The sequence below is a fragment of the Saccopteryx leptura genome, chromosome 5, assembly GCF_036850995.1.
Source record: "Saccopteryx leptura isolate mSacLep1 chromosome 5, mSacLep1_pri_phased_curated, whole genome shotgun sequence".
Taxonomy (NCBI): domain Eukaryota; kingdom Metazoa; phylum Chordata; class Mammalia; order Chiroptera; family Emballonuridae; genus Saccopteryx; species Saccopteryx leptura.
In genome coordinates, this window is record NC_089507.1 from 167504143 (window position 1) to 167518351 (window position 14209).

Below are 14209 nucleotides of genomic sequence, written 5' to 3' on the forward strand. Positions count from 1 at the left end.
AAAGTTTTTGCTCAGCAAGAGAAACTGATATAAAAATAAACAGACAGCCAACTAAATGGGAAATGATATTTTCAAACAACAGCTCAGATAAGGGCCTAATATCCAAAATTTACAAAGAACTCATAAAACTCAACAACAAACAAACAAACAATCCAATAAAAAAATGGGAAGAAGACATGAATAGACACTTCTCCCAGGAAGAGATACAAATGGCCAACAGATATATGAAAAGATGCTCAGCTTCATTAGTTATTAGGGAAATGCAAATCAAAACTACAATGAGATACCACCTCACCCCTGTTAGATTAGCTATTATCAACAAGACGGGTAATAGCAAATGTTGGAGAGGCTGTGGAGAAAAAGGAACCCTCATTCACTGTTGGTGGGACTGTAAAGTAGTACAACCATTATGGAGGAAAGTATGGTGGTTCCTCAAAAAACTGCAAATAGAACTACCTTATGACCCAGCAATCCCTCTACTGGGTATATACCCCAAAACCTCAGAAACATTGATACGTGAAGACACATGTAGCCCCATGTTCATTGCAGCACTCTTCACAGTGGCCAAGACATGGAAACAACCAAAAAGCCCTTCAATAGAAGACTGGATAAAGAAGATGTGGCACATATACACTATGGAATACTACTCAGCCATAAGAAATGATGACATCAGATCATTTACAGCAAAATGGTGGGATCTTGATAACATTATAAGGAGTGAAATAAGTAAATCAGAAAAAAACAAGAACTACATGATTCCATACATTGGTGGAACATAAAAATGAGACTAAGAGACATGGACAAGTGTGTGGTGGTTACCAGGGGTGGGGGGAGGGAGGACAGGGGGAGAGTTAGGGGGAGGGGGAGGGGCACAGAGAACTAGATAGAGGGTGGCGAAGGACAATCTGACTTTGGGCGAGGGGTATGCAACATAATTTAATGCCAAGGTAACCTAGACATGTTTTCTTTGAATATATGTACCCTGATTTATTAATGTCATCCCATTACCATTAATAAAAAATTTATTTAAAAAGAAAAAAAAAAAATTTGTATATTGCCTTGGGTAATATGGCCATCTTGATTATATTTATTCTTCCTAACCAAGAACAAGGTATATTCTTCCATCTCATTATATCTTTTTCGATTTTCCTTAACAATGGTTTATAGTTTTTATTACATAAGTCCTTTACATTCTTTGTTATGTTTATTCCTAAGTATTTTATTTTTTTTGTTGCAATCGTGAAGGAGATTATTCTTTTGAGTTCGTTCTCAGTTGTTTCATTGTTGGCATATAGAAAGGCTATTGACTACTGTATGTTAATTTTGTATCCTGCGACCTTACTGTATTGGTTTATTGTTTTAAGGAGTCTTTTTGTGGATTCTTTGGGGTTTTTAATGTGTAGGATCATATCACCTGCAAAAAGTGATACCTTTACTTCTTCTTTTCCGATACGGATGCCTTTTATTTCTTTGGCTTGTCTGATTGCTCTGGCTAGAACCTCTAGTACCACATTAAATAAGAGTGGAGAGAGTGGACAACCCTGTCTTGTTCCTGATTTAAGGGGGAAAGCCTTCAGTTTAGTGCCATTTAATATGATGTTAGCTGATGGTTTATCATATATGGCCTTTATCATGTTGAGATATTTCCCTTCTATATCCATTTTGTTGAGAGTCTTAAACATAAAATTGTGTTGTATTTTATCGAAAGCCTTTTCTGCGTCTATTGATAAGATCATGTGGTTTTTGTTCTTTGTTTTGTTGATATGGTGTATTATGTTAACCGTTTTATGTATGCTGAACCAACCTTGAGATTCTGGGATGAATCCCACTTGATCATGATGTATTATTTTTTTTAATATGTTGTTGTATTTGATTTGCTAGTATTTTGTTTAGTATTTTAGCATCTGTATTCATTAGAGATATTGGTCTGTAGATTTCTTTTTTTGTGTGTGCCATCCTTGCCTGGTTTTGGTATGAGGGTTATGTTGGCCTGATAAAATGTGTCTGGAAGTATTGCTTCTTCTTCAATTTTTTGGAAGACTTTCAGTAGAATAGGAACCAAGTCTTCTTTGAATGTTTGATAAAATCCGCTGGTATAGCCGTCAGGGCCTGGACTTTTATTTTTGGGGAGGTTTTTAATGGGTTTTTTTTATTTCTTCTCTACTAATAGGTCTGTTTGGGCTTTCTGCTTCTTCTTGACTCAGTCTAGGAAGGTTGTATTGTTCTAGGAATTTATCCATTTCTTCTAGGTTGTTGAATTTAGTGGCATAAAGTTTTTCATAGTATTCTACAATAATTCTTTGTATATCTATGGTGTCTGTGGTGATTTCTCCTCTTTCATTTTGGATTTTGTTTATATGAGTTCTTTCTCTTTTTTCCTTGGTAAGTTTTGCCAAGGGTTTGTCAATTTTGTTGATCTTTTCAAAGAACCAGCTCCTTGTTCTATTAACTTTTTCTATAGTTTTTCTGTTCTCTATTTCATTTATTACTGCTCTGATTTTTATTATCTCCTTTCTTTGGCTGGTTTTGGGTTGTCTTTGTTCTTCTTTTTCTAGTTCCTTAAGGTGTGAAGTTAAGTGGTTTACTTGGGCTCTCTCTTGTTTGTTCATATATGCCTGAAGTGATTTGAACTTCCCTCTTATCACTGCTTTTGCTGCATCCCATAGATTCTGATATGTCGTATTGTCATTTTCATTTGTCTGTGTATATATATATCTTTTGATCTCTGCACTTATTTCTTCTTTGACCCATTCATTTTTTAAAAGTATGTTGTTTAGTTTCCACATTTTTGTGGGATTTTTTTCCTCTTTTATGCAGTTGAATTCTAGTTTCAAGGCTTTATGATCAGAAAATATGCTTGGTACAACTTCGATTTTTCTGAATTTGCTGATGTTGTTTTTGTGGCCCAACATATGGTCAATTCTTGAGAATGATCCATGTACACTGGAGAAAAATGTATACTCAGTCACTTTGGGATGAAATGTCCTGTAGATGTCTATCATATCCAGGTGCTCTAGTGTTTTGTTTAAGGCCACTATGTCTTTGTTGATTCTCTGTTTGGATGACCGATCTAGAGCCGTCAGCGGTGTATTGAGGTTTCCAAGTATGATTGTATTTTTGTCAGTTTTTGTTTTAAGGTCAATAAGTAGCTGTCTTATATATTTTGGTGCTCCTTGGTTTGATGCATATATATTAAGAATTGTTATGTCTTCTTGATTCAGTGTCCCCTTAGCCATTATGAAATGGCCATTTTTGTCTCTGAGTACTTTTCCTGTCTTGTAGTCAGCATTATCAGATATGAGTATTGCTACGCCTGCTTTTTTTTGGATGTTATTTGCTTGGAGTATTGTTTTCCAGCCTTTCACTTTGAATTTGTTTTTATCCTTGTTACTTAGATGAGTTTCCTGTAGGCAGCATACAGTTGGATTTTCTTTTTTAATCCATTCTGCTACTCTGTGCCTTTTTATTGGTGAGTTTAATCCATTTATATTTAGTGTAATTATTGACACTTGTGAGTTCCCTATTGCCATTTTATATATTGCTTTCTGTTAGTTTAGTGTCTTGTTTGATCTTTCTCTTTCATTTTTCTATCTTTTGTTTTTATTTGGTTGTATTCCATACATGTTTCCTCTGTTGCTATCTTTTTTATCTCATGTGCTTCTGTGGTGGTTTTTTCAATGGTGGTTACCTTTAATTAATGAAAAGGGTTCCTACCCTGTTCATTGTAGCGCACTATTTTGTGAGTACTTTTGCACTCCATCGTCCTTTGCTACTGTTAATCTCCATCCTCTCCCCCCCTTTCTTTTTGTTGTTGTCACAGTTTAAATTTGGTTTTATTGTGTTCTTCTTGGAGCTTTTACTTGTGGCTCTGTTTTTGTTGTTGTTGTTGTTCATTGTATCTGATTGGAGAACCCCCTTTAGTAATTCCTGGAGTGGGGGTTTTCTGATGATAAATTTTCTCATCTTTTCTGTATCTGTGAATGTTTTTAATTCCTTCATATTTGAAGGATAGCTTTGATGGGTATAGTATTTGTGGCTGAAAGTTCCTCTCTTTCAGGACTTTAAATATTGGGGTCCACTCTCTTCTAGCTTATAAAGTTTCTGCTGAGAAATCTGATGATAATCTAATGGGCCTTCCTTTATATGTTGTATTCTTCTCTTCCCTGGCTGCCTTGAGAATTTTTTTTTTGCCGTTGGTTTGTGCCAATTTCATTATGATGTGCCTTGGAATAGGTTTGTTGGGGTTAAGAAAACTCGGAGTTCTCTTTGCTTCTTGAACTTGAGGCTTTAGTTCTTTCCACAGGCTTGGGAAGTTCTCATCTATTATTTGTTTGAGTATGTTCTCCATTCCATTTTCTCTCTCTTCTCCCTTTGATATACCTATTATTCTTATGTTATTCTTTATGATGGAGTCAGATAATTCTTGTAGGGCTATCTCATTTTTTTAAATTTTTGAGTCTCTTTCTTCTTCTTCTCTCTGTTGTGCCTCAAGTTGCTTGTCTTCTATTTCACTAATCCTCTCTTCTATCTGGCCTGTTCTATTAGCTAAGCTTGTTACCTCATTTTTCAGCTCATGAATTGAGTTTTTTTATCTCTGTTTGATTTGTTTTTATAGTTTCAATTTCCTTGGAAATATATTCTTTGTGTTCATTGAGTTGTTTTCTGAGCTCCCTAAATTGCCTTTCTGTGTTTTCTTGTATATCTTGGAGGATTTTTAGGATTTCTATCTTGAATTCTTTGTCATTTAGCTCCAAGGTTTCCAATATATTAAATTTTTTCTCCATAGATTTTTCCTCATCTAGCTGTGTTACCTCTCTTTCTTTTGTATCCATGATATTCAATTTTCTCTTCCTTAATGGCATCTGAGGGTGGTTTTGTTGATAGTATTAATGAGATTTAATAAAGAATAAAAAGTTAAAAAAATCGAAAAGAGTTTTTTTTAATTAATATTGAAATAAAGAAAAATAAAATAAAATAAAAATTTTTAAAAAGGAAATTATTCCCCCCCCCTCTTTTTTTCTTCTTCTCTCCTCTCCCCTCTTTCTGGATAAAATCTTGTGGTGAACTGTGAATTATATTGTATTAAATAGAACAAACAATGCCTGTAATAGAGGCCTGAATTGGGGAAAAGTAATAAAGGGGCAAAAAAAAAAAAAAAAAAAAGAATGGGGTATGGACCCACAAAAAGCAAATAAGTAAAAAATTTGGGTCAGGAATAAAGTGATTTGCTTTTAGGTGTTGGTTGATTAAGAGTTATGATGAGAGGGATAAGAGGGAAATAGGAAAATGGGGGGACAAATTAAAAAATTACTATTGTATTTAGTGGAACAAGAACTAGATAAAATGGAGAGCCAGGGATGGGAGCACTGCTAATGAGTTAAAAAGGTGAAGTAAAACCCCCCCAAAATGCCACAAACATAAGTTTGAGTCCCAGATAAGATAATTTGTTTGTTATTGAGGTTTGAATGAGAGGATACGTAAAGGAGAAAGGAAGAAACTAATATAGAGGGAGAAAAGAAAGAGAGAGAGAGAGAAAAAAAGAGAGAACCACTAAAAGAAGAAAAAAGAGGGGGGAGAGAGAGAGAGAGAGTTAAGGGTTTTGGAGTGCAACCCTCATAGAGAGAAAGGAAGAGGAAAGAAAAGATAATGGAAGATGTAACACTTATGGTTAGTGTAGTTCAAGGAGAGGAGAGAGTAAGACTGGCAGAGAGTTAATCGACCAAATTGGAGGAGGAAAAAAAAATATCAAGAATGAAGATAAGAAAAACAAACGAACAAATATAAAAAATGGGATAGGTTATAAAGTCTGCGGATTATTCTTGATTTTGAAAGGTTATCTTCTTGCTTTTTCTTTTCTCTCCCTCTTCCTGGTCGGGGACTCTGTACCCCGGGTTCTGCCCCTTTGGCACACTCTGGTAGAGGTTTGGTTTGCAGTTTATAAGTCTCTATGGCGATGTCATGTATTGTGCTTTAGTCTCGTTGGCAGTCGAGGCTCATTAGCATTTATAGGCTCTGACAGTGAGAGAGTCCGTGTTCCTGGAGCCTTTCTCCTAGTCTTTCCTTCCTCAATTAGTAGACTGATAATCCAGCTATGGGGTTGCTGCTGCCTCTGCCTGGATAGTAAGAGGCTCAAAGAGCTGGCAACTCCCCACTCTATTTCCACTCAGCAGAGGGTTCTGGGTAAGGCTCAGTCAGTCAGAGCTGCTAGCATAATCAGGCGGGCCTTCTGCCCACTCAAAGACCTCTGGCTCTGCCACTCTGTCTGGTAACACGGGCAGGTGCCCACTTCCAGGGCACTTGGAGGAAACTCTCGCTCACTATCTGTGTGCACAGACCAGGATATCAGGCCGGCAGTCTCACACTCTGAGTGAAACCCCCACCCGCATGGAAAATTTCCAGCGTTGGAATTGGCTCTCACTCCGTCCCCGGGCGCAGCTTTTGCAAGGTGCTGGGGCGGCCCGAGATTCCACTTTTGGCCCACACAAAGGCCCCTGACTCTGCCCCTCTGTGGGATAACATGGGCGCACACTGCCGAGGCACTCGGAGGAATCTCTCGCTCACTATCTGTGCGCGCAGACCAGGATATCTGGCTGGCCGCCTCACCCTCTGAGTGAAACCCCCACCCACACTGAAAAGTTCCAGCATTGGAATTAGTTCTTGCTCCCTCCCCATGCGCAGCTTTCCCAGGGCACTGGGGCAGTCCAGAGATTCTACTTTCGGCCCACACAAAGGCCTCTGACTCTGCCTCTCTGTGGGATAACAGGGGTGCCCACTCCCAGGGCTTTGGAAGGAATCTCTCATCCACTATCTGCGCGCGCCGACCAGAGGATCGGGGAAAATGGCTGCCCCACTTGTCTTTCTTTGTCTGGGTTTGGCGCGAGTGTTAGCTTGTATTGCCCGGGTTGCCACAGGAACTGTTTTTCCTCGGCTTGGATCTCTGTGCCACAGCCTGGTTCAGCCATTTGTGCCATGGGCTGGATCTATTCACCCCTTTAGCCTGCCTTAGTTTCTATATTCTCAGTTCCCAGTGAAAGCCGCCCTGTTTAGGTTAGTGAGGAAGGCAGAGCATTTCTTACTCCCTATTTCCTTCGGGGTTTGGTGATATAATTAGCCAATTTTTCGCTCAACCATACCTTCGGGTGTATTGTCAAACATCTGGCGGCTCCAAGGATAGGTTTTTCTGTTTCTGGTTGAAGATCTTGTTGAGCTTTGGGGGAGATTTATCGGTTTCGCTTCCTACCCCGCCATTACTCTGACATCATCTCTCTGCTTTGTTTTTGATTTGGGTGCAAATGCAATAACATAATTAGAATCATTAAAATTATCTACATGTCCCAGATCCATTGCAGGCATTTGAGAAAAGTCATTAACTTGGTGTACATTGTAAGAACATAGGTATGCAAATAATGCCAGAAAAAAATGAGAAAAACCATTCCTACACAGCAATGAGAGAAAAATGAAGCAAATTAATAGCTGTTGAACCACAGATTAATCATTGCAAACTATTTAAGACACCTAATTTTTTATACAGTTTGGATTCTGTTTTTCCTCTCTCCCAGTTTTTAAATGTCCCAATTTTCTTTTGTCTTTTAATCTGAACATTTTCAAATACGCACATCATTTATCAAGACAAGATGTAGCATCAATTCCAATTATATTTGAGAATCTAAGTTTACCATACTTCAATGCAAATTTTAATGGCTGTATTGCTTCATGAATGGCCTAATGGTTTAGTCATAATGAAACCTGAGTGACAATGGTAAAGAAATGTTAGGTGGCATGAAATATAGAAAACCAGCTTCCATCGACAGGAACAAGGTCATATTTTTGTTCTGCTTCTTGTATGTGGAAGGAGATAGTCTCAAAACACTGCCCATAAAGAAGAAATTTAAGAGTCTTGGTCACTGAGACAATATTTTGGAATAGGAAGTGCAACAGAATGCATGTAAAGTCCCATGATACGAATACACTTTACTATTTAGTTTTAATCTTAACTCATGGTCTTTAAAAGAGGTATTTACTTATTCACCATATGGTCTCATTTTAGCTATGGGTGTTGGACTATATCTATGCTTAATCTGTCTAGTTAGATAGATAAATTAACAGATACAATGCTTATATAAAAAAGAATTAAAAGTCATAGCAAAACATCAATATTGAAAAGAATTTAATTTATATTCATATTTGTATTCATATTTATATGATCCTTATTCTATGCAGAAATTTTTATAGACCTTACTCCTGCCAATCCAAGTATTCAATTCATATTGATTGAAAGAACACACACATACATACACAAAATGTTCATATCATTGACACACATATACACACAAAATATTCATAAGATCAAATGTTAATATATTAATCCTTAATCTATGGGCTTCTTATGAGCTATTTTAAATTAATATATTTTTCTGAATTTACTGAATTTTCTACACAAAGCATACCTAATCAGTCTTATGATCAGAAAAAAATATTATCTTAATAACAGAAAAAATTCAAAATGCATTTTTTCTTCTTTGTTTATATGTTCATTATTTCTTTCAAATTGACATTATCCGTATCCATAGTACAACTGTGTAGATGTGTTACAGTTTGTCTTTTGGGTACTTTTTAAAACTTTGGCTTAACTTTTGGATTCTTTCTGCATTAAATGCTGCCTCTTGCTCTGACTGTGACCCTGAACTTGTGTACCTATTCCTTTATGAGTTTCAAGGGAGTTCAGATGTTAAGAATTGTTATCTCTACAGTATAAAGATGCAACTTTATTTTTCACTGAGTTTCTAAATATGAATTATTTTTTAAATGCCTTCAGGGAAACATATACTAATGATATATTTTAAAGGAATCATATTTGAAATAAAAGCAAAGTCCAGACTTTGAAAGAAAATCCAGCCTGTTAGTTAGAAATAAACTATATGTGAAACTAAATAATGAAGATTCAGTATCTGTGTTGCATGAAAAATATTACTCCCTCTTCTAAAAATTAAAACACATAGACTCTGAACCATACCATCAAGGTTTCTCTCTTGATCCTCCAATTTTTAAGAAAATTCTTGCAGAGAAGGGCCCATGTTTGCTGACCCACGCCTATGTGCCTGTTGCTCATCTGTTTATTTTAAAACAAGGAAGTCAAGAAGTAAATGTGAAAGTGTAAAAGAGGAAAAGTTGTGCAATCAAGCCAAAAAGAAACATTACAACAACTATTTCCCATTGCTTATGTAGCAAAGAAGGGAGCCGAAAAGCTAAAAAACATATAAAGGGATGTTCACATTGTTAAAAGAAATATAATTTTTTTAAAGTATTAGATATAATTTATATTCACTCCTCATTGGACTGACAAAAATGAGAGAGTTTAATAGAGTCCCATGTTATTCCGCACAACTTGGCACTGTTCAATGGAGACAAAAGCACATCATGTCCTGCTGGTATGAGCAGAGCCTTACACAGCCACTTCAGTGACTCACTGCCAATTCATTACTACTGCCATCGCTCAACTCAGCTGCTGGGCATGTGTGCCATGGAAATTTTCACCCATGTCCTGGAGGAGGCCTTACAAAGATGCTCTTCTTGATGTAAATTATTGTGGCATGGTGTTGTAAAACAAATTGTAATCAATACAGTCCATAGAGTAGTATGTAGGGTGTAGAAGCAATGAATCCATATTCACCCATCAACATGAAGAGGTCTTTTAGTTTTGTTATTTTTACAGAGACAGAGAGAGAGTCAGAGAGAGGGACAGACAAACAGGAACAGAGAGAGATGAGAAGCATCAATCATTAGGCTTTTTTTTGTTGTTGCAACACCTTAGTTGTTCATTGATTGCTTTCTTATATGTGCCTTGACCACGGGCCTTCAGCAGACCGAGTAACCCCTTGCTAGAGCCAGCGACCTTGGGTCCAAGCTGTTGAGCTTTGCTTAAACCAGATGAGCCTGCACTCAAGCTGGCAACCTCGGTGTCTCGAACCTGGGTCCTCCGCATCCCAGTCCAATGCTCTATCCACTGCGCCACCACCTGGTCAGAACATGAAGAGGTTGCCCTGGCCGGTTGGCTCAGCGGTAGATCGTCAGCCTGGCGTGCAGGGGACCTGGGTTTGATTCCCGGCCAGGGCACATAGGAGAAGCGCCCATTTGCTTCTCCACCATCCCCCCTCCTTCCTCTTTGTCTCTCTCTTCCCCTCCCGCAGCCAAGGCTCCATTGGAGCAAAGATGGCCCGGGCGCTGGGGATGGCTCCTTGGCCTCTGCCCCAGGCGCTAGAGTGGCTCTGGTCACGGCAGAGCATCGCCCCCTGGTGGGCAGAGCATCGCCCCTGGTGGGCGTGCCGGGTGGATCCCGGTCGGGCGCATGCGGGAGTCTGTCTGACTGTCTCTCCCCATTTCCAGCTTCAGAAAAATACAAAAAAAAAAAAAAAAACCATGAAGAGGTCTTAAAAAAAATAGTGTCAATTTTTTAAAAAGAAAATGTTGAGAGTTGCATCACGCCATTATTTATATTGATGTATATTAACTACAAGCAATATATATTTTCCCAGAATATCTAGGAACTAAAGGATCATTACCCAGTACCATGAAAATATTGCCGTGGTAAGTGGGAAATGAAAATGGAGGTTGAGTATAAAATGGGAGTAGTAAATTTAAGGAACTAAATAATCAAAACAAGATAAATGCTTTCTTTGAACCAATCATTCTGTGGGCCATAAATCAAAGTGTGATTAACTCGATCTTTAGCCACTTTTTATAAGTAAAGTCCAAGAAGTCCCATGTCAACTCTTAAAAGAACAAGCAATAAGCCCAACAGCAACAAAATCCAAAAATGAGGAGGTAGAAATTCTCATGAAATTTCAGAGAATTCCATATTGTTCATTATGGATGGAACAAGAGATATTGGAAGTGGTTTGAACATAGGACACTGAAGAGAAAATAATATTAACTAACACTATGATAGTTTCCTGCGGTCTAGGTAGTTCTAAGTATATATAAGAATTAATTAGTTTAATCTTAACACTGAACCTTTGGAAAGATATTATTCTCCTCATTTTACAGCTGAAGCAGAGGCAGCACAGAGAGGCACAGTGACTCTCCAAGTACAGCGAAACATGAAGCAACCAGGGCTTTAACCCAGATGGTCAAATTCAGGAGTCCTCACTCTTTTTTTTTTTTTTTAATAATTTTATTTTTTTAATGGGGCGACATCAATAAATCAGGATACATATATTCAAAGATAACAAGTCCAGGTTATCTTGTCTTTCAATTATGTTGCATACCCATCACCCAAAGTCAGATTGTCCTCTGTCACCTTCTATCTAGTTTTCTTTGTGCCCCTCCCCCTCCCCTTTCCCTCTCCCTTTCTCCCCTCCCCCCATAACCACCACACTCTTATCAATGTCTCTTAGTTTCACTTTTATGTCCCACCTACGTATGGAATAATGCAGTTCCTGTTTTTTTCTGATTTACTTATTTCACTTTGTATAATGTTATCAAGATCCCACCATTTTGCTGTAAATGATCCGATGTCATCATTTCTTATGGCTGAGTAGTATTCCATAGTGTATATGTGCCACATCTTCTTTATCCAGTCATCTATTTAGTGGCCAGGACATGGAAACAACCAAAAAGGAGTCCTCACTCTTAACCAGTGTGCCGTGCTATTGTAGAACTTTGTCTAGGGAGTGTGTACACCAAGTCTACTGGTGCAAAATTCTACCAGCATGCAGACAGGGAGTGAAAAGCTCCAGGAGGGATCCACTCGGGCTATTATCCACAGGCTTCAGTTCTCACAGTCCTTATCAGAAGCCCCAAATGCTGGAACATAAAGAATGGTAGATTATCCTCAAAACGCAAAGAATATATAATATTTTAAAAGAAAACTATATTACAATAAAAAGAAAATTTTTAAATCTTCCATTTGATGACCATAATAAAATTCAAGAAGAAAAGTAAAAAGAAATTAAAAGCAGTTATCATACTAAAAGTTTATGAAACATCTTAGCTGAGAAAGAAAACTTGAGACTTAATCTTAGTTAACAAACTCAACATTCTAAGAGGGGGAATTGGTCCAGAAAATGTTCCAAGGACAGTGCTTGGAGAACAAGTCTAGTTGGCCAGTGAAACCCATGTTTTCAAGGCAGTGGTATCCTCCTTTGGTGCCATATTGAACAAAGATGGAAAAATCACAAGGTTGTTGTTGTTTATTATGAGGTTGCTTTTGATTATTCAGTTCAAGGACTAAATTTCTGATTTTACCCATAGGCAGGAGCAAAGCCATAAATATGCTGCCTTCTGCTGGTATTCAGGGGGCAACCAAAATGGGAAGATCACATATTCAAGGCAGCCTGGGATGGGCCAGTGGGGGCACTACCTCAGATAGAACCTAATTTACTGTATTGCTGGGAATATTGTGCTATTGTTAATTAAGTCTGGAAGGCAAGGAATAATTGAAGAGAACTGGTAGGCAGAATAATAGCCCCATTCTAATCCTGGAATTTGTGAACACATTACATTACACAGCAAAGGAGAACTAAAGTGTAGCGTAAGATGGGAGTAAATTTGCTAAAACACCGACTTTAAATCAGGGAGACAATCCTGGATTCTCTTAGCAGACCCATTGTGATCACAAGGGTCCTCAAAAATGGAAGAAGGGTGCAGAAGAGGAGGTCAGAGTATTGGGATACTATAAGGACTCCATCCATTGCTGGCTTTGAAGATGGAGAGAAAAGGACATGGGCCGGGGCAGGCAAGCAGCCTCTAGACATCATTAATGGGAAGAAAACATATCCTTCCCTACATCTTCTAGAAAGGAACGCAGCCCTGCCAACACATTGATTTTAGCCCAATGAGACATCACATGTCTGACCTCCTGGCATCTAAGATGACAAATTTGTTTTGTTTTTAGCCATTAATTGTATGGTCATTTGTCACAGCAGCAATAAAAATCTAGCAGAGGAGCTTGAAAGGAGGTCTGGGAACAAGACAGGAAGAAATTCTAACACAGTCTGGATTTATGTTTTAAAATTGCCCAGGAATTAACAAAAGGGCTGAGAAGCTATGTGGACGAGCTCCTGACAAATAATGCAGCAGAGCAGGCTTGGACAGCCTGGGGGACCCCACTAAAGCCAACTGCAACATTTCGGATTAGGAAGTCACTGCTGTGGTAACCATGGCAGCTGAAAGGGTTAAACATATTGCCGAATGCCCATTCTTTCTTCCTGTGGATTAGTGCATGTGCTGAAAATTACTTAGAAATAAAGAAAAATTAGCATGATCAAATCGTCATCACTTGGCTATTTGTTTCTCACTGTTAAGACTGATTTTTCTCCATTGCACATACTGATGTAAATACCAGGAAAAAAAAAATACTACTACTCACCTGCGTAGCACAAAACATCTAACTAGCTTCAATGGCTCTGAAAATCATGCGATCTAGAAATACTAACTTGGCTATAAAAACCCAGTCACTTCCTGTCAGAATTCCTACTGTCTAGAGAATTAATACAATACACAACAAATGAGATAAAAATTCTTATGTACAGTAGTTTGTATGATAAACAAGGTCAACACAAATATTGCCTTAAGCTTTCTCAATGAAAATATTCTGAAGCTAGTTAAAACAATTCAAAACTCTAAAAATTGTGTATAACCCCTCCCAATGCTTACAAATCCTCTGGCAGTAAAATTGGAAATGAACAAAAAAGAATAAGTAATTATATTAACTTGGCAAATAGCTCCTACTTGCAAATAAGGAATATAAACTTACATTCTTTCCATTTCTCCAGTAGCCTATTAGATAACATATGCTATTTGTCCAAATACACTTTAGTCATAAGGTAAAAATGAGAAAAAAATTCATAGTTTTCCAACTGATTATTTAGCCAAACAATATAAAATACTCAGGTGATCTGAAAAATCAAAGCAACTCACTAATAACTTATTGCATTTAATAGTTTCTATCCAAATTTTTTGGCATTTTTTGTTTGAAGTTATTATTTCCTTATGCAAAACAACTGCACAATTTTAGAGGTTAACTTACTCTCAGGAAATCTGGAACAAGATTCTAGAAACAGTTCATCCATGAGGCTCTGCATGTCCTGGAGAAGAATTCACATTCCTTTTGGGTCACTACTACATCATACTTTTAATTTCATGTTTATTGTGCACAGTTCCGTTTTAGACTGATTTCCGAAAAGGATTATGGTCTTAATTCAGCCGGGCT

The 14209-nt window shown here is 37.7% G+C and overlaps 1 protein-coding gene across 1 annotated transcript in view; it reads right to left on the reverse strand.

Moving 5' to 3' along the window:
• Positions 1-9109, reverse strand: part of ABCA9 (ATP binding cassette subfamily A member 9) — a 99589-nt gene extending 90480 nt beyond the window's left edge. The window contains 3 exon segments of the mRNA XM_066386585.1: positions 7258-7419; positions 7421-7435; positions 9014-9109. Coding sequence (XP_066242682.1) covers positions 7258-7419; positions 7421-7435; positions 9014-9109 — 273 coding nt within the window.
• Between the last annotated feature and the right edge of the window lie 5100 nt (positions 9110-14209).